The following is a 21,634-nucleotide window of genomic DNA, read 5'->3' on the forward strand; positions in this document are numbered from 1 at the left end:
AAGCTATTGTGTCATGTTTGTTCCCTCTTTCCACTAATTTTATTGAACAGTCAAACTATGAATTAGCATCAGGTCAGGCAGTAGTCATTTTAATAGGTTGTGTCTTCACACTGATTGGCTCAATGCAGATTAGTGGTTGCATTTAGCCAGTGATATGGGATACAGAATTCTAGAGATCTCTCAAAGTCGTCTTCTATTGTCTACCCATCCCCTGGTTCAGTTCAAGGAGAAGGTCTCAGAAAGCAGACCAAGGATGGGAAATATACTTTGTTGCATTGGAAATACTGAAGCCAAAGTTGATGTTACTGAATTCTCTGCTGGCTATTTTGTCTCTCCCTTAGCCTTTTTACTTTTAGACTGAGCTCCCTGAGAACAAATGACCACCATTTTGGTTCTTCTTTCTATTCCTAGTGCCTAGGAGAGTGCTGGTATATAGTAGGTGCTTAATAAATGCTTGTTGACTTGATTTGATTTTTTTCATCAATAACCAAATCAATTTTTGTTGTTTTTGCTTTTGAAGATTTCAATCAGACAAGGCTCGGTCAATATGATGCTTTACTTACAAGCAATTTGATTCCCGTTTATCCAGCATTTAAAGGTAAGTTCAAAGATTGAGATTATGATATTAAGACTAATTGTATGACTTTTTAGTATTTCAGGGAAAATCTCACAATTGACATCAATGCCATTATGTCCCCTTGAGATAGAGTTCTTATGACTAGTAAATACATGGAGGCATCTAGGTGGTGCATTGGATTGGGAAACAGGAAGTCATGGGTTCAAATATGACATCAGATACAGACATACAGACCCTGGGCAAGTCACTTAACCCCCATTGTCTAGCCCCAGTGGCTCTTCTGCCTTGGAAAGTATTGATTCTAAGATGGAAGGATTTCTTTTTAGGATGTCCTCCTGATTCAGTTTTGGTCCTTAACTTCTTAGATCATTATTCTCATCTCTATTTAAACCATAAAGGAACTATTCACTCACAAACAAAAGCTACTGTATTTTCCTGTAAGCAAATGCAGGTGTAAGTTCTTAGACCTCCCCTTGTGTTCTAATTCTTATGCTAGTGTGTAGCTTCTGGCACTCTAGAATGAACTAACATGCCTACAGAGGACCTGGGTCTCTGAGAAAAATCTGGAGAAGTGCTGATTTTGATCTTGATACACTTGATACAGTGTCCTTGATACACTGGAGAAAATTAAAAGGGCTGAAACAGCAGAACTTTTCATTTCATTGTTCAAAATGTGAAACATGTAAGGTCAGTTTTGTGATGGAGAGGATCTAGTAATATGCCCAGAGGCAGGAAGATCTGAGTTCAAATTCAGCCTCAGATACTAGCTTTGTCACACTGGGTGAGTCTCTTAACTTCTGTTTGTCTTATTCAACTGTAGAATGGAACCTTTCTTACAAACTTGTAAGGATCAAATGAAATAATATTTGTGAAGTATCTAGCACAATGCTTGACATGTAGTGTGTACTAAATAAATGTGAATTATTATTAATCATTGTTAAGTAACAGTGTAGGGAATTCTCAGAATAGAAACTCTTTCCAGTGATACAAATGAATGGAAATGAGCAACTTATTCTATGATTTTTATAAAAGGAGTTTTGAATCTGGGGTCCATCTGATAGGTTTTTGTATAGATTTCAGGGGATCTATGAACTTGAGTAGAAAAAACCCTACATATTTATAATTGCTTTGCTTTGTAATTCTAAGTATTTTACTGTATACATGTAAAAATATTTTTCTGAGAAGGAGTCATAGGCTTCGCCATACTGCCAAAGGGATTCATGACTCAAAAAGACTTAAGAACACCTTTAGATGTAGGAAGCTGCCTGGTGTGCAGAAAGGTGGTGACCTGCTCCTGGTCACACAGCTATTCTGTGCTAGAGGTACTTTAATCTACGTCTTTGAATTCCAAGACTAGGAGCAGTTTTCACAGTGGATAGAGCACCAGATTGGAGTTGAGAGGACTTGGGTTCAAGTTAGACCTCAGACACTTATCTGTGTGGGCAAGTCCCTTAACCTTCATTGTCTAGTCATAACTGTTTTGCTTTAGGATTGATTAAGTCAGAAGGTAGGAACTGTTAAAGTGAAAAAAAAAAAGAAACCCCAAGATTGGTTTTCTATTCTTTGAAATAGATGTTGACTTTTAAAGTGGGTTTTCCTTTTTTTTTTCATTTTCTATCATAGAAATTTCTATCATAGAAAATATATATTTTCAAGTGCAATAGGATAGAAAACTTTTGTCTAATCCTTTTATTTTTAGAAATATGGGAATACTTCCATAATCATCTGATTTTTAAATATGTTAATGAAAGAAATGGAGTGAATGTGATTAGTGGACCAATTTTTGACTACAACTATGATGGACATGCTGATGACCTCCATGAAATTGAAAAGTGAGTAAGAACTCCATTTTGGAATTGTGATAGTTGTACAGAAATCAGACCAAAGTTTATAGATTATTTCAGGGCTTTAAACAAAATAAACATCATCAAAAACATCTTTCCTGGGATGTAATATGATGAAGTAGAAAGAATGCTAGATAGGGATTTGGGGTCAGAGTTTTTAAATTCAACTTCTACTTTTCTACTTCTATGTGACCCCATTTGGGGTTTTTGTGATATAGATACTGGAGTGGTTTGCCATTTCTTTCTTTGGCTCATTTTAAAGATAAGGAAATTGAGGTGAGTAGGGTTAAACTTGTTCAGGGTCACACAACTAAAATTGAAAGAATGCAGAAAGTTAGTATTGCTTTTGTGCAAGGAATATACAAATTCATGAAGCCTTCCATATTTTTTTAGCAGATTAGGTTTCCCTATTGCCTATTGATTGATAAACCCAAAGAACCAATTTAGTGCAGTAAAGAACCAAAACTACTCTGGAAACTTGGAAAACAATCTGGAAGAAATTAGGTATTGACCAACACACTATACCAGTGATGGTATTTTGGAGGAGTGGGTAATGTGAGAAATGTCCTCAGACAAGGGGGAGGGGAGCAGCCGAGCTCCATGTCCTTCTGACTTTCTAGTAACAAACTAGCAAACTCTGTGCTGGGACAATGGCATGTGTGCTCACAGAGTGGGTTCTGAGTGCCCTCCCCTGCCACGTGTGCTATAGGTTCACCATCATGGTAGCCTATACCATATTCCAAGGTTAGCCAAAATAGATACACAATTTAGATGTGAAAGATCAAATCATAAATGAGTTAAAGAAATAAGAAATAATATTTTTTAATCTGGATGGATAAAAGAAGAGTTCATGACCAAACAAAAGAGAGAGAGGATCATAGAAGACAAAATAGATTGCATAAAATTTATTTTTGACATTTATTTCTTAGAAAAAAATTGAGTTTCAAATTTTCTCCTTTACTTCCTACCCTTTTCCTAATCATTGATATAGAAAGCAATATGATATCAATAATACAAGTCATGTAAAACATTTTCCTATTATCCAGATTATGTTAAAAATTTAAAAATACTCAAACAAAATGAATGCAGCTAAAATGAGAAGGAAAATAGTTAACTGGTAAAAAAAAAAACTTTGCATCGTTTCTAAGATAAATAAATGTCTCATTTATAAGATAATTAAAGAATTGATTCAAATTTATAAGAACAAGGGCCATTTCCCAATTGGTAAATGGTCAAAGGATATGAATAGACAGTTTGCAAAGGAAGCAATTTATGCTATCCACACATAGCCTTAGGGAAAATGTTCCAAATCACTATAAATTACAAAACTACAAATTATCAGCAAAGGTTTACTTCATACTCATCAGGTAGGCAAAAATGTCTAAAAAGGGAAAAAAATCAATTATTGGAGGAACTGCAATAAACAAGCACAGTGATTCTTGGTCAGAGGACATGTGAATATGCATGGCAATTATAAAAAAGAATTTGTAATTAATTATGCCCAGCAATTCACTAAACTATACATGATATGACTACTAGTATTAGGTTCATACTACAAAGTTGAGACCAAAAGAAAAAGGGGCCATATGTCCAAAAATATTTATTATCTCCTTTTGTAGTAGCAAAGAACTGGAAACTAAATGGGACTATTGTTATAAATAAAAATTCATCTGAAGGTTCAGCCCCAGAGTTAAAAGCATTTATTAGTAAAGAGAGAGAGTTTGGTAGAGGAAGAGAGAGGGCTCAGCCTTTCTAACTGAAGGTAAGATCAGGTCCCAGACTTCAGCCCAGTGTGGTCACCTCCATGCTTCACTGCTGCTTGCCAAGCACCAACCCAGGGAGTCAGTCTGTTTAAGAGCAGAAGTAGAGACCACTTTCCTTCCCATGCTTGCATTTTAAACCCCACTAGCTCCTCCATGGTGACGATGCACATTGACACTCATGGGGATGCCAGGGGATGCCAGGCCATTAGATAGAGCTATTTTACTTCACACACTGTCAGTGGGGAAGGGCTAAACAATTTAAGCAATATTAACATAATGGAATACTGTTGTTCCATCAGACATGATGAAAGATATGATTTCAGGGAAATCTGAGCTTTGTATGAACTGATACAGAATTCAGTAAACAGAACCAAGAGAAAAACTTGTACAATAAAAACATCCTAAAGAAAGACAGCTTTGAAGGAGTTAAGAACTATGACCAATGCATAACCAACTGATAAAAAATGTTTTTCACCTCTTGACCGAGACATGACCGACTCAAGGCACAGAATGCCTTGATGCATAGATTTGCTTTGCTTGACTATGCATAATTGCATCAAGTTTTCATTTTCCTTTTTTTTTTAATGGGTATATAGAGCACAGTATAGAGCACTGGCCTGGAGTTGGGAAGATCTGTGTTCAAATCTAGCCTCAGACACTTGCTAGCTGTATGATCACTTAACTGTTTGCTTTAGTTTCTCATCTGTAAAATGAGCCAGAGAAGGAAATGGTAAATTTTTCCAATATCTTTGTCTAGAAACCCCCAAAGAGGGTCATGAAGAATTAAGTGTGACCGAAATAACAGAACAAGGACAAATGCAAGGAATTTATTTTGCTTGATTATGCATAATTGTTTGAAGTTCTTTTCTTTATTTTTTAAATGGGGGTGGGTGAGGTAGAGAGAAAATAAATGCTTGTTAATTGAAAATAAAATTAATTTAAATTATATATACATATTTATGCAAGCCATATAAAAATCTTAAATCATTGGACTGTCTAAACCTTAGTTATCTAAAGTTGTGGCTCCTGTACATACTTTGAGAGGGATTATGAAGATATTTCACATATTTTGAGACCTCTTGCTTCCTTTTTGTCCTCAATATTAATTCCATTACTGAAGAAGATGTTGATTTTGTGGATAGAGTGCTGGTTCTGCAATAAGGAAGGGCTTAATTCATATCTGGCCTCAGACCCTTGACTTGACCTTTGCTTGCCTCAATTTCCTCAATTGTAAAATGAGGATAATAATAGAAACTATCTCACAAGATTGTTGTGAAGATCAAATGAGATATTTAGAGGCTTTCCTTCCTTTCCCTTTCCTTTTTCATTTAATATTGACTATATTTCACAACTACAGTTCATGTTTATGATTTAAGCAGTAATGATGACATATTTCTGTAGTGCTCTTAAAAATTAATATTTATAATGTTATGTGATACTCAGCTATGGTATACTGGAAAGAGGGCTGGCCTTGTATCAGGAATACCTAGGGACAAGTTGTACTCTCATAATACTAGCTTGAGCATCCTTAGGCAAGTCAGTTAATCAGACACCTGTCAAATGCTTTACTTTAAAAAAATATTTTTTGTTGATAGGTTCTGTTTATATTAGATATATTTCTCAGTACTTTGGGAAACAGAAAAAAAGAAAACAACAGTTCAGTAAAATTAACTATTCATTAACACATTCAAAAAATCTTGACAATAAATACAGGGTTCCTTACTCTTGTACTCTGGAGGACCATAAATTGCAGTTAGGTGCCAACATGCATGGGTAGATGAAATTTCCTTGTCAGGATTTCCCCTTACTAATGAAATCACTGGTCCAGTTAAAAAAAATCCATGTAGGTGGAATCCAAATAATCAACAGTATGGGGACCCTATGTAGAGATTACAATTTTTTGTGGGTGACAAAAGTTCTAAAGAATTCAAGACAGGATTTGAATCCAAATTTTTCTTCCACTAGTCCTAGAGTTTTGTCTAGAATGCCATTTTACTTTTTATCAGCGAGCCCAACGACATTATTGTGAAGCAGATAATGAAGTAGGTAAAGTCTTCCTGACTCTGAGCCTAGAACTCTATTCACTATACTACCTCTGGCTACCCCAGTCATCTTTACCTATTTGCTATCATTCTTAGAAGTCAAAGGGATTCATGAGACTAATACTAACAATTTTTTTCTAAGATTTGTAGAGAAATCTGATGTTCCTATCCCAACTCATTACTTCGTGGTGCTGACTAGCTGCAAAGACCAGACTTATGATCCAATAAACTGTCGTGGATCCTTGGATGTCTTGTCTTTTGTCATTCCTCATCGACCTACAAACATAGAAAGTTGTGCTGTGAGTACATTTTATATATAACTGGTTTGTTTTGTGCTCTGTTATTTTTCTGCCTGTTTGGTGGTCCGTGCTCCCTGTCTGTAAAGGACTCTGGAAGTTGGGATATTCTCCTGACCTAATACATGCCATTTCTGATGGAAACATCACATTGCTGTGAGGTTCAGCAACCCAGGAGTTTTTTTCAGAAGGGGCATACTTGCTTAGGGGCTCTTTTAATCCTGTGTCTGATAGACTTGAGGCTAACTATGCTAGCCCTCCTAGTATTCCAATTTACTCATAGGACACCTTTTAGCAGAAGGAGCTGCCTCTTCCTGAGCATTTGCTTTTTCTCTGAAGCCCAGGGCTTATGAGTGCTGGTCCTTGAGATTAGAATAAAAGACATACCAGAGGATAGGTGGTGCTTGCTTATATAATTTTATCACAACTATTGATATTGTTACATTTGAAAATTAAGACAAACTGAGGGACAGCAGGGGCCTGAGTGTGATTTATTAGTTAGGTGAGCAGTAACCAATAAATTGGGTCAATGACTTCTCAATGATCTAGAATCTGAGGTAGGGCTCACCAGCTTGAATATAGTTTGGGGAGTATAGAATTGTATTAGTGGGGAAGACAATAGGATTAATTACATGTTTGCATCACAGAAGTGAGGATGACATGATTGTTTTTTTTTTAATTTCCATAGCATTAATTTTTATAAGTGAATAATCTTAATAAAACCAAAACCCCAAATCATATGCCCCCCCAAACAAGTGATAAATAATTTGTTTTTATATGCATGTATACCTCAACAATTCTTTCTCTAGAGGTGGATAACATTCTTTTCCATAAGTTTCTCTGAATTGTTCTGGATCATTGTATTGCTGTTAATAGCAAAGTCTATCACATTTGATGGGCCCACAATATTTCAATTACTGTGTACAATGTTCTCCTGGTTCTGCTTTTTTTACTCTGTATCAGTTCATGTAGGTTTTTCTAGCTTTTTCTGAAATCATCCTGTTCATTATTCCTTATAGCACAATAGTATTCCATCACCATCATATACCACAATTTGTTTAGCCATTCCCCAAGTGAGGGATGTCCCTTTAGTTTCTAATTCTTTGCCATAATAAAAAAATCAAAGCTGTAAATCTTTTTTGTCCAAACAGGTCCTTTACCATTTTTTTTTACATGATTGGTTATTTTCGAGAAAGCAGGCTAACACATTCATCTGGGGCCCAGTGACTACCTTTTTTTTTTTTGACAGTTAAGGAATGTTAATTGTTTAATGGAACTCACCAGTACCTTGTAAACCTGAATTAGCAGACTCCCTAAGGACTAGAAAGGTTTATAAGGGACATAAGACCTAAGAGCAGATAAGGATGGACAATATGCCTTTTGGGGGTTAAACAAAGAGATATTCATGTGATATCCTAGGAGATGTTGGAATGAGAGAGAACATTTTTTTTTAAGTAACTTCCTTTAGTCTAGCTCAGCTGGAGTCCTGAGCTTAATTCAATACAGGTGGTCCAATTATAAATTAATACGGCATAAAATCAGTTATATTAATGAATCAAAACAGTAGAAATTGGTACAGAAGAAATTAGAGGTAATGTTAATTTTAATTTTTTTCACAGCAGGTGTAGGCTAGCCAGAGTAAGGAAAACTGAGAGCCTAGTTGCTTGATGGGTACCTTCAGTATATTCATTCAGACAGTCATCAAGTATTTACAAGTATTTAGTATGTGCCAAGCACTGCATTTAGTGCCAGGAAAACAGAGGAAAGTTAAAATAAACAAGCAAATAAACCAATAAAAAAATAGACCCTCGTCTCAAGGAATTTCATTCTAATGGGGGAGACAATATACAAGACAATTATGTATGAGCAAGACATATAGAGTATAAATAGGGGCTAGTTTCAAGGAGCTGATTCTAGGAGGCAGCTTACTATAGGAAGCAGAATTTTAGCTGACACTTGAAAGAAGTTAGGAAAGCCAGGAGGCAGAGGAAAGGAGGGAGAGGGATTGCATCTTGGGAAATAGCCAGTGAAAATGCCCAGAGGCTGGAGGTGGAGTGTCTCATGAGCAACAGTGTTATTGGGCTTGAGGGTATGTGGAAGGAAGTATAATGTGTGAGAAGCATGGAAAGGTAGGAAATGATGAGATTATTAAAGTCTTGTTTTTAATTCTGGAATTAGTAGGGAGCTCCTGGAATTTATTGGATGTGTGTGTGTGTGTGTGTGTTTATATGTGTGTATGTGCTTATGTGTAAAGAGAGAGAGAGATCTATCTCTAGAAAGATCAATTTAAGAGCTGAGTGGAGAATGTCCTACAATGGGGAAGGACATATGGCAAGAGATCAACCATTGGGCTATTTCCATTGTCCAGGTATGAAGTAATGAGGGTCTGCACCTGTGTAGTGGCAGTATCTGAGAAGTATAAGGAGCAAGCCACTCAGTAATCTCTTCAGAGGGGCCAGATTTCCCTTGGGATCCTGTCTGTCTCCAGTGGTATATGCAAAGCTTTGTCTGTTTTTCTTGGAAGAGGAAAATCTGAGTAAACAAAGTAGCTTGGCAGGCCATTCTCCTTTACTGTGTGCTCTGGCAGAGTGAGGTGTAGAGAAACACTTCCTAGACTATCTGTTGGCCAAATTCTCATAGGATTCTTAGGGGACCTACTTATCTGTGTTCCCATAGAACTTATAATGAAGGTATCAGGAAGAGTTGGAGGCTATTCCAGGATTATCCATTGTTTTTCCAGTTCCTTACCTATCTGTGATTGACGACAGCGTATTTGTTACACAATACTTTTTTCTCTTGGGGTTTATTTTGGACTGCAGGGCTAATGTGGTCCTAAGATAACATCTTGGCCTTTTCTTTCCCTGTTCCCAACTCTCCTCCTCTTCAACATGGTTCCCTTTCAGTTTGTTCTTTACTCTGGCAGCTTCTCACTCTTTATTATGCCACTGTCTCAATTATCTTCTCTGGTACTGTGCTATCCTCAATTCCCTAGCCCATGTTTTGTTTCTTAGAGTTAACTGTTCTCCTTTCTCTGTTGTTTCTCTATTATGATTTGTCCTTCATGCAATATCCCAAATCTTTCTATGCACTAGTCTGAGCATCCCAATACAAACTCCTTGACCTGGCATCTAAAGTTCTCAAATATCTGATTCCTTTCTAGTCTTTTTTTTTTAAATAAAAATTTTATTAATTTATTTGTTACATTAAAATATTCAGGTAACTCCCTCCTCTCCTCCATTAGAGAAGACAACATTAGACAAAAAGATATATGTATACATAAAACCATGTTTTACTTCTATTTATCAATTCTTGTTCTGGAGATGGACATACACAAGTCATTCTTCAAACAATAAAATGTTTTCTTGGTTCTTCTTGCTTCAGTCTTCATAATTTCATGTAGGTCTTTCTATGTTTTTCCAAAATCAATATGCTTTTTATTTTTACTTTTAATAACAAATTTCCATATTAGTTTTCCAAAGTTATATGAGCCAAATTTTGATTTCTTCATCTGAAAATTTTTTTCATATCGTTTGACCTGCTTGTCATTTCTTATGGTGTAGTAGTATTCCATCACAAACATGTCACAACTTATTTAGCCATTCCTCAGTTGATGGACATCTGTTCAATTTCTAGTTCTTTGCCATCACAAAGAAAGCTGCTTTAAATATTTTAGAATACATACAGTTTTTTTTCTCCCATGATCACTTTTAGGAATAAAACTAATAGTGGTATTGTTGAGTCAACACAGTTTTGTAACTCTTTGGGCCTAATCTCAGTTTATTCTGATTGGATCAGTTCACAGTTGAACCAACAGGGTATTGTTGTCCCCAGAAACCAAAGCTATATATAGTTATATAAAAAAATGCTCTAATTCATTATAAAGAAATGCAAATAAAAGTCACTCTAGGTTATCATTTCATACCTATCAGATTGGCCAAAAATGATAAAAAAGAGCAAAATGGCCTTTCTAGTCTTATTACACATAAAGAGTTGAGCTTTCTTCTCCTGTCTTCTCCTGACTTCTGCCCTCTCCTTTCCATCAGTACCTACAATGATGGTTTAAAAATATTCAGGAAATTAAAGACAGTTGTGCTGCCAGATCTATTTCATTAAATTTAACATTCACTTGAATTTCTAATACAATTAAGAAGGCATGGGGATACTTGGGTAGCTCAGAGGATTGAGAACCAGGCCTAGAGATGGGAGGTCCAGGTTCAAATCTGGCCTCAGATGCTTCCTAACTATGTGACCCTGGGCAAGTCACTTAACCTCAATTGCCTAGCCCTTACTACTCTTCTGCCTTGGAACCAATTTTGGATCCAAGGCAAAAGGTAAGTGTTTAAAAAGAAAAAGACAGTAGAAAAACTGTAGTAGAAAAAGTAGAAAAAGGCACTTCCATAGAAGTGGTGTAATAGTGCTGGCCAACAGGAATCTATATGCATAAAGTCTTCAGTACTTGAGCTGAATATTGATTTTTGAGCCTTTTCTTAGAATTTAAATCAATTGCACATCAGATTTGATGTAAGAAACATTTATTAAACATGTTATTTGTAAATCATTCATCTAGATAGTGATGATATGACAAAAACTAAATAAAAAAAGCAACAACAAAAACCACAAAACACAAAACTTTACCTACAAGGGACTTACATCTCTAGCAGGTGGATTCAAATTATACATAGATTATGCAAGGCATTTGAAGGAGAGATGAAAGGCCTGGAGAAGATTTCATGGAGGATGTAGCATTTAAGCTGAGCCTTGAAGAAAGAGAAGGATTTTGAGATACAGAGAGAAAGAAGGGTATTCTGGGCATGAGAGTTAGCAGCTTGGGGAGGACCATGGAATGCCAAGTTCAAGGAGCAACATGGCTGCAGTTCAATTTGTTTGTAATGAGGATTATGTGATGAGGACTAACATAAAATAAAATTAGAAAGATAAGTTGGAGCTAAACTATAGAGGGTTTTACACACCAGGCTGCATGGTTTATAACTGAATTCTAGACTATAGGGATCTGCTTGGAGATTTTCATTCAGGTACAAGCAGTTCAGATCTGTGCCTACAGAAGCAGTTTTTGGAAGACAGTTTAGAGAACAGAAAAGAAGAATAGGCTTAGCATAGAGTCTTTGAGTATACCAGTGTTTAAAGAATAATGATTCAGCAAAAGATCTAGAGTTGAAATTAGGCAATACCATGGAAATGAAGGAAGGCAAAAGTATCCAATTGAATTAGTAATTACTCATAGCTTCACAGAAGTCAAGGAAAGTGAGAACTGAAAAAAAGGCCATAGGATTTAGATTTTAAGAGATAATTGATAAGATTTGAGAGAGCAATTTTATTTGAATAGTTGGTTTGGATATTCCATTAGAAAGAATTTGAAAATAAAGAGTGAGGAGTGACAATTATGTCTAGGATTTTGATAGTGGAAGTGAGAATAGATATGACAATAGCCTAAGGAGACAATAGGACCAAATGAAAGGTGTGTGTGTGTGTGTGTGTGTGTGTGTGTGTGTGTGTGTGTGTGTGTGTGTGTGTGTTTAAAGATAGGGAGACATGAGATTTCTGCACTGCCACCCGCACCCCAATCCTATCATCAGGGAGAGAAAATTAATGAGTACTTAGAAGTAGAGAGTATAATGAAGAGCAGATGATAGAGGACAGACCCTTAAAAAATTGGTGGTAGCATGTGGGCAGGGAAGGAAGAGAGGAAGGAAGGGAGTGGGGAAGGAAGGAAGGGAAAGAGGGCAGGGAGGGAGAAGGTAAAGAAGGAAAAGGTAAAAAAGGAAGGGAAGGAGGGAGGGAGGGAGGAATTAAGGACGGCAGGAGACCAGGGAGAAGGTAAAAAAGGAAAGAGGGAAGGAGGTAGAGAGGGAAGGAAGGAAGGAAAGAAGGAACGAATAAACCAAAGAACCATCAGAGAAGGTATTGGGCAAAGTCAGACAATTATTATTTCTTGCCTGGACTTTTGGAATAGCATCCTATTGGTCATACTCCTCTCTGTATGAGTGGTCATACTCCTCTCTGTCCTCTTCCCTATTCATCCTGCACATTGCTTCCAGATATATGTTCTTAAATGAGAATATTAGTCATTATTCAAATTGTCACAGAATCACATATAATTCACATACATGGACAGAAATCCCCTTTAGAAATCCCCTGGTGGTCATCCAGACTCAGCCTAAAAACCTCTAGTGATGGGAAACTTATCTCTTCCTTACATTAAGCCAAAACCTACCTCTTTCACTTTTTATTCTTCTCTCTGGGACTATGAGGAACAAATGCTATTTCTCTCCCTGAGAGAATAAATGGCAATAAATCCTGCTCTCCCAAGCTTTTTCTTCTCCAAGATAAAAATCTTCAGTTCTTTAAACTGTAAAAATAATGGGCAATGAATTTGATTAGTGATTTATAAACTGATTAGATACCCTCCTTGCTGTGCTTACAATGTATCTTCAGTTTACATAAGTGAAGCTCATAAGTGAACTTTTCTTCATGGCCAGGCACAAGGATGCTAAGGAAATTCTCGTTATACAAAAATAAACTATTTATTGAAAAATATAAGGATAAAAAAGGATTTCTAATTCCACCCAGATAAAACTCCTTGGTTCTGCAAGGAACTGCTTCTCCTAATTCCACAGGTTACACTGATCCTTTCTGACTAACCCAGATTTTTTGCTATTCTAAGTTAACTAACACTATTATCCTTATAATGCTTAACTTTGTCTTCAAGTTATAAAATTAACAGAGGCTAGCTGGTTGAGTCTCAGCAAGAACCAAGTTAGGACTGTGAGCCTTAATAGACTCAGAGTTCAAACCAAAAACTAGGTCTTTCTTTGGTATTATCAGAGTTAAAACAATCTATAAAAACAGTAATAGATAGTCAATAGCGTCTCCTAGGTTGGAAAAAGAAAACATGTAGCTTTCTCAGGTCCTTCTACCTCAGAGAGAGAGAGAGAGAGATGTTACCTCCTCCAAGCTTTCAGGGAGAGAGTGACTAACTGCCAATTGCCAGAGACCAAGTGCCCCACCCAGAGAGCAACTGTCACAGAAAAAGCATTAAACTTGAAACTGACACTCTGTTTTAGCTCTGTTTGAAACTCTACTTCTTTCTCAAGCCAGCTTCTCTACTTCTTATCTCTAAATTAATAAAGCAAGACTTATTTTCTCATATCATCCTTTTACATCTGATCAGTGTATGGCATGATATACAGTTTTTTCTGCTTTCTATTGCTCACCTGAACATAATGTGATATATCAGCTTTCTTAAAATGTGGAACACAGAACTGAAAATGTTATTTAAGATTCAGCACAGAATGCAGTTGGATTGTCATCCCTCTTGTTGTGGAGACTAAGCCTCTGTTCATACACATCACACTAACTTCTCTACTCTCCCTTCCCCCATACTCCAAAGCCTCCATTGTGGATACATATTTTTAGTTTACTAAAAACTCCAAGTTTTTCCAGGCAAATTAGCACATTACTTCTCTATTATATACTTGTACAATCAATTTTTTGAATCCAATAATACTATTTTACATTTATTTCTGTTATTAAATCAATAAACATGTTTATGTTTAGAATAAAGCCTAAACAGCCTCTGCTTTCAAGGATTTTGTATTATACATTAATTTTATTAGTTTTAGTCTGTCAAGATCTTTTTGGATATTTGTTTTTAAGTGTATATTTCTCCCGACTTTGGGTAGAATCACTCCCAAACTTCATCCAAGTTATTGATAAAAAATGTTGACCAACACACTGTCAATGATAGATCTATGAGACAGTGCACTTGACACTAATTTGCTATGGATGACTTTTCACTGGGTCTAGCTATTCATCTAGTTCCAAATCTACTTAGTCTTAAAGAACATAAAGAATTTCTAGGAATGAAGATGAGTTTAAGATGGCATTATCATCTAAGGGAGTGGAATGACTGATAAATAGCTCTGGCAACAGAAAGGCACATGGTATTTTCAAGGAAAAAGTAGCCCTATATAGGCAATCTGTAGATTATACAAATATAAGTAATGGGAGCTGAAAATGAAAAGGTAGGGTGGGCCCATATTGTGGATTGCCTTGGAAACTAGTTTAAGGAACTTGGATTTAATTAAATAAGCTCTGGAAATTCATTGAAAATTTTGTAGAAGGGGAAATATTTTTTAAATTCTTAAAGCTGTGTTTTAGGAACAGCAGCAGTAGTTTAAGATATGGTTTAAGATAGGTTAGAGCAAGGAAGGCCTGAAGCTCAAATGAACAGTTAATAATCTCCTGCAATAGTCAAATTTAAAGCTCCTAAAATAAAATAGGTAGTGGGAATGGAAGGGATGAGACAGTTTAGCAAACTCATCAAGGTAGAATCAGTAAGATGGTAGTTATTTGGAAGATGAGTGAGAATCAAATGTATCTGAGGTTTTGAACCTTGGAAATAAGAAAATTAGATCCATTAGTTTGGAGAAGAAGGTGGTTCTAAACATGTTGAAATATTTAGACATATTGAATTCCCCCCTCCCCCCAAAGACTTCCAATTTCCCACAGAAACCATTTTTAACATTTGTTTTCTGACTTTGTGATCTAAATTTTTTTCCTTCCCTCCCTGAGATGGTAAGCATTATGATATGGGTTATATGTGTGCTCTCATGCAATACATAGTTCCATATTTGTCATGTTGTAAAAGACCATTGAAATATTTAGATATGAATGTACTTCAAGGAGTTGGAAATGTGATTCTAGAGCTTTGGAGAGAGGTTAAAGCTTGAAAAGGTGTAAAAAGTCATTCAAAACAGAGTGATCCCTTAAAACACAAAATTGGATGTCTTAAGAAAAATGGCTAAGTATAGACTTTTGTAGAATATATCTATTTTGGATAGTGGAAGAGGAGACAGAGAAGTAGACAAAGAGTTTGGAAAGGTCAAAGAAGTCTTGGGAGAACAGAATTGCATTAACTAATACTTACAGGGTTTGTATAGAGGGGAATCTTTGTTCCAGTTAGCAATAGTTTAAATGAACTCTGAGGTCCCATCTAACTATGAGCTTCTCTGATTTCATTAAATACCAAAGAGAGGTCAAAGAAGATGAATATTGAGAAAACAAAAAGATTTAGCAATTTGGAGGTCACTGGGAACTCTCAAGTGAATTAGCTTCAGTAAAGTGGTGATGGCAGAAGCCTGATTGCATAATGATAATAAATCCCATTTGTATGGTACTTTATGGTGTAAGAGGAAAACTGTAAATGCTGAATATAGTTACTTCATAGCCAACAAAGCAGAGAAAAGTTAGAAATATTAGTTATAGAAAAGCAATATTAATTCATTTTTTGTATGAACTGAGTTACATGTCTAATCCCCACAGAGCATAATAACAATCTTGTCATTCAGTTTGTACCAAATACATTTTGTGCATTTTATGGGATTATTAACTATATACCCCATATATTATAAGTGTCAAGCGAAAGCACAGCATTGGCTTGACACTTATGCAGGACATTTCCTGTTCATACATCATGGCTAGCTACTAACATCGAAATTAACATTAGGATGTATTCAATAAATGGTTAAAACAAAACAAAACAATATCACATGATTAAATCAAAATAGTACTACTGTATCACAGAGGCCAGAGGAAGAGAAGATCTCAAGAAAGGAGTGATCCAAGCCTGGATTTAGAGCTGGATAGATCTCAATAGTCATCTAGGTCAATCCCATCATTTTTCAGAATAGAAAACTAGGACTCCCAAGAGTTTAAATAATTTATACAAGGTCAGAGTATTCTAGATCTGGTATTCAGATCCAGGTCTTCTGATTCTAAAGCCATACTATTCCATTGTACCATGTCAACAATATTAAATAAGGTGGTGAAGCATAAAAATAGACTTCAGAACAATATAAAAATCTTAATCCTTTAATATATGCTTTTTGTTTCTCTTTGTTCTGCAGGCACATAAAGTTGACGATCATTGGGTCGAAGAAAGATTTAAGGCTCATACTGCCCGAGTCCGTGACGTGGAACTTCTCACAGGACTTAGCTTTTACCATGACAGATGGGAGTTTGTTTCTGAGGTCTTGCGACTAAAAACATTCCTGCCCATTTTTTGAAACTCATTAACTGACTACAGAAACATTATTTCAGAGAATATGGGTAATTAGCTCTTCTAATACTATAGGGTTAGACAATGAAGAAAGTTATTTCTCCTTTAGCCACATTGAGTTATTTCCCCTTATCTTTTGCTTCTTATGCCTATCCATGGGCTTCTCATCTTGTGTTTCTCCAGTGGATCCCAGGAGAAACAGGAAATGACTTCCAATTTGGAATCAAATCTTTATTGCCTGAGTTTTAATGTTAAATTTACAAAAAGAATACATTTCTCTGGATGTGAGAGCAGAAATTTTATAGTTTACCCCCAATATCTAATCTTTTATGAGCTGCTCATCAGTGTGACAGTATTTCACTCCCATGAAAGTATATTTAAATTCACTTGATAGAACTTTGTTGTATCTTCACTAATTGCCTTGAGACTTTTTACTTTGTTTTTTTTATTAAAGTTTAAGTAAAATCATAGCTATTAATAACCATCCAATTACTTTAGAACATATCTCTTCTAATCAGATTTTAAGCACTGTAATATCAGTATTTTAAAAAATATTAATAATGCTAATATTTATATAGCACTTTAAAGTTTACATGATTTTATTTGATCCTCCCAATAGCTCTGAAGTGGCCTTTGTGGTTAACCTCATTTTGAAGATAAAGAAAAAGGAGAGATTTGACCTAGGTCTTTCTGACTTCCAAGTTTATTTCTCTATCTATCCACTACATTGAGCTTCTTCCCCAATGGAATCAACAGTGTTGAAAGGACTGAAGTACTCTCTCTTTTTTTTTTTTAAACTCTTGTATAGATTCAACTTTAAGAAACAGAATAGATAAGAATCATGGATTTTCTCCCAAATATTACTGGATAATTGGGGTTCAAACTGAGTAACTTATTCCATGTTTCAGTCCTGCCTACATGGGTTTATATATTGCTATTATATATAGATATAATATTGCTAAGTGAAATAGACTATGCAAGCAGAAACTATTGAGAAGACTTCCAAATTTGTCTACAGAGAGCCTAGATTTATTTGAAGTGAAGATTTTGAGCATGGATTTGGTGGGAGATGGTGAAGAGTGGATTTGTTTTTACTTTAAAATAGATTCAAAATTTTTTCTTAGGGAAGTTCCAATAATTTTAGAAAAAATGTTTATGTTGTAAAGATGGGAAATGACTCTTCCTACCCTGTGCATTTTAATTTCACAGATCAAGAAGAGAAAGAAAGAATTATGAGATAGTTTAAGTAATGATTTGAATTTGTGTAAATTATCTACTATGTCTGATTGTCTAAAAAACACGGTGTATTTTTGAATCTAATAATTCAACCTTTAATTCCTCACATAATTATGGTTTCTAGCTTTATGATGGAAATGGTTGTATTACCTCAGGTAACAAAATCCTGTTTACATTAAAATGTTATAAAAAACAATTGTATGTAGAGTTATTTTTCCTCAAATATTTGTTTAAATAAAATATTACTTTTTTTCTGAAAAGAATGGAGTATTGTACATCTTGTCTCTTTTAAAAATAGAAATGTATTCACCTAAATAAGCATGATATGAAAATATTTATAAAATCTAGGACTGATTGGGGAATGGAATTGAATCCTGTATGAAGGAAGAGGGATTTTCTGTTCAAATAAGGTGAGATAAGGACTTGGGAGCATAATTAAAAGGATGAGAAAAACTCAATTACTAGCTGTTAACTAGATCAGGGGAATGTGATAGTAAAACTTTGCTAGTAAGTTTTTCTGGTGACTTTTGGGCACCTTCTGGGCAATAACACAAGTGCCAAGCACACAGGAGGTAGAGTATCTGTGGTCAGATTGTGTTTCTTGTTTTTTTTTTTAAGATTTATAGATTCTAGTAGGTTCTAGTAGGAAAGCATGCAAAAAGACAGAAGCAGTGGAGGTGGATGACCTGTCAGTCAAATGAATTCTTTTTGGAATGTTACCGGAAGAAACAGTTAGAGGAAAAGCAACTGCTTGGTGGACCCTGGTTACCTTGAAGGAGGGAAGAAGGGAAGGGACCAACTGAAGGGTTATGTCTTTAACCTTGAAGACAGAAAGGAGGTGGTCTTGTGATTTGGAGACTGAAGAAAGAAGGACAAAAGTCCAGATCTCTCTCTCTCTCTTTCTCTGACTTGCTCTGTTGATAGACTGAACTTCCACACCTATCAGCCATTCCTCCCAATTCAACTATATTTCATCATCCTCCAATCTAAGACTTATCCTAGTGATAGGGAAACCCCCAATTCCTCTTTCCTTCCATTTCCTTATCCTTCCATGTCATTCACCCTTTGTTTAAGATAGAGATGAGCAAAAGTATTTCATTTGAAACTTCATAAACTCACCCCTGACTTGATTTAAAGAAACCAGAAGGAGAATCACAAAAGGGGGAAGGCAAGAGGGAAGTGAAGGGAGGAAAAGAGGTATAGAGGGAGGAGGGAAAGACCAAAGAAAGAAGATAATTGCCTGATCTGTTAGTTATCAATTACCAATCAATATAGTCTATTATTACTAACTATTACAATACGTTCCTAATGCCAGGCACTGCCCTGGATCCTGAGAATAAAAAACACAAAAGTAAAACATCCTATCCTAAAAGGAGCTGATATTCTATGGGGAGATACCACACAGAGAATTCTCATAAGTATGTGATGGCATTAGTGCTGCTGATGAATGAAAGTTGTAGGTGTTTGTGACTCTCCTAACAAATTGAACTGATGTCCTTGATGTTTCAACATCCATCTGGTTTTGTCACAAAAGTTCATTTCCAAATTATATTTTGGCTTCTTTTAAATTTCTTTTTGCTCTAGGGAAATTTCTCTTTCCTTCCTCCACTCCCACTCTCCCCCACACCACCACCACTGAGACCACTACCAGTGGGGCCACCAACACCACTTGTAATATGTTTGCTTTGCAAGGGTTGGGCGTGGGAATGAAAACAGGACATAAACTGAAGCAATTTTCAAAACACAAACAAGATGGGTGGAAGAAAATACTTCCTTTTTAAACAGCAGCCTTGGCAGACCACTATCAGTCAGTCAGTAGCATAATACTTCCACGAACTTTCAGACTAGTACAAACCACAGCCTTTCAAGTCAGAGATTACATGCAATTCAGGCTCATTCAAATTCTAATCGAAATGAACCACAATGACAATTGATTATTAAATAATGCACTGGCTCTTTTAATGTTCAAGCTATATACGTTATACAATTATACATTAAGAATCAAAGGGTTGAAAGAGAGTTCATCCAATTTATAACCCTGTTCTAGGATAGAACAGACCCAAAATGATTTTCTTTAATTACCAAGTAACACACACACACACACACACACAGACAACTTTATAGCTGTCATGATAATCCATTCCAATGTTTTGCAACCCTTGAAAATAGATTCTTTCAAATAATTAACTATATCATTATAGCTCATTCTTCTTATCCTGTTTATAATAACATGAGTTATTATATTATTATATGAATGAGTTTGTGTGCTTGGCACTTGTGTTATTGCCCAGAAGGTGCCCAAAAGTCACCAGGAAAACTTACTAGCAAAGTTTTACTATCACATTCTCCTGATCTTGTTAACAGCTAATAGTTGAGTTTTTCTCATCCTTTTAATTATGCTCCCAAATCACTCATTCTCAGATAGCAGAGTAGTATGCTTAAAATCTGAAAAGGACATTAGAAATCGCCTGGTCTAACTCTCTGCTTGTAGGGATAAGGAAACGAAGGCACAGGAAATTATTGACACAAAACATTTTTTGGCAGAAGCAGGAATAAGAATCCAGTTCTTTTGCCTCCCAAGTGGATAGTTCTGTTACTTTAAAGCATAGTGTTGTTTCTCTTGAGGATGCTTTCATTTCTTATAATTAAATATTGGGGGTTTAAAGCCATACCCATGAGTAGTACAGTCAAAAGAATGCTAGAATTAGGGTCAAGAAAAGGGTTCAAATTTCACCTCTTTAACTCCTATTAGTTTTGTGCCAATGAACAAGTCATTCCCTATGGCTTAGTTGCCTTTTTTACAAAATTAGAATAATAATCTCTTTACTATTACCTTCCCCTTGTGACAAGGAAATCACTTTAAAAGACTGATATATATTAATTTAAGGTCGCCAAGGAATTCAGCTATGTAATTCCTAAATGAAAACTCAAGTCAGCCGTCAACCTTTTATAGAGTTTAATTACAAACAGGAGGAAGAAAGGAATTAGAGATAGAGAGAGAGAGGGAGAGAGAAAGGGGAGAGAAGGGAATAGGGCTTAAATACCCCTTCTGTTTAGGCTGGGCCAAAAGGCCCAAGCCCTTAGATAGCTGGGGCAAAGAAAGGAGATCAGTCCCTATTACGTGACCAAAATGGAAAAACAGTCTCAGAGGCCCCCACCTTCAGCTTCCTTCAGCACAAGCTTCTCAGAGAACCTCTCCAACCACTCAGAGCCAAAACTCTCCAACCACCTCCAGTCCTCAGACCCCTCTATCTTTAAGGAAACCATCCAAGTTCCCTCCCCTCAGTTCTCACATCTCCCAATCACTGTCCATCATTTTCCCTGTGCCAATGGTGGCTCTAGCTTAACCCAGGACTGCCCAGAGGTCTGTGGCTTTGCACATGTCTGTTGGAGGTCATATTCTCAAATAATTAAATCTTGATCTTTTGCTACAGCCCTTCCTAAATCCTGTTACCCTGAGTAGGGTAGAGATTGGAATAATTAAATTTTGATCTATGCTGCAGCCCTTCCTAAATCCTGTTAGGACTGAGTAGGGTGGAGATTGCAATTTCCAAGACTTGGTTCTGTCATTCCAAGTATCTCCATTGTATCAATTCTAAAATCAATCATGATTCAAAGAAATTCCTGTTCTATGCTTAAGCATAGGTCAAAGTCCTTTCCATTGTTCAGCAAAAGGTTTCTGTCCTAAAGTAATCTTAAGAAGGGAGGAGGAGGAACCTCCCATGCCAATGGGGTTCACATTCCAATAGCCAAGACCCACTATCAATAGGAAATTTTTCAAGTATGAAATTTCCCAAT

At 36.0% G+C, this 21,634-nt stretch overlaps 1 protein-coding gene across 4 annotated transcripts in view; it reads left to right on the plus strand.

Moving 5' to 3' along the window:
• ENPP3 (ectonucleotide pyrophosphatase/phosphodiesterase 3) overlaps positions 1–18,089 on the plus strand; it is a 135,479-nt gene extending 117,390 nt beyond the window's left edge. For 3 of the 4 annotated variants that reach the window (XM_016428904.2, XM_056818795.1, XM_007484569.3), the window contains exons 23-26: positions 521–598; positions 2,277–2,409; positions 6,369–6,525; positions 16,449–18,089. In XM_016428904.2, the coding sequence (XP_016284390.1) occupies positions 521–598; positions 2,277–2,409; positions 6,369–6,525; positions 16,449–16,607 (527 nt within the window). In that variant the 3' untranslated portion in view covers positions 16,608–18,089. The remainder of the gene's footprint in view (positions 1–520; positions 599–2,276; positions 2,410–6,368; positions 6,526–16,448) is intronic. The other variant, XM_007484570.3, reaches the window with a different exon arrangement.
• The last annotated feature ends 3,545 nt before the right edge of the window (positions 18,090–21,634 follow it).

Source organism: Monodelphis domestica, chromosome 2, assembly GCF_027887165.1.
Source record: "Monodelphis domestica isolate mMonDom1 chromosome 2, mMonDom1.pri, whole genome shotgun sequence".
In the NCBI taxonomy this organism is placed as follows: domain Eukaryota; kingdom Metazoa; phylum Chordata; class Mammalia; order Didelphimorphia; family Didelphidae; genus Monodelphis; species Monodelphis domestica.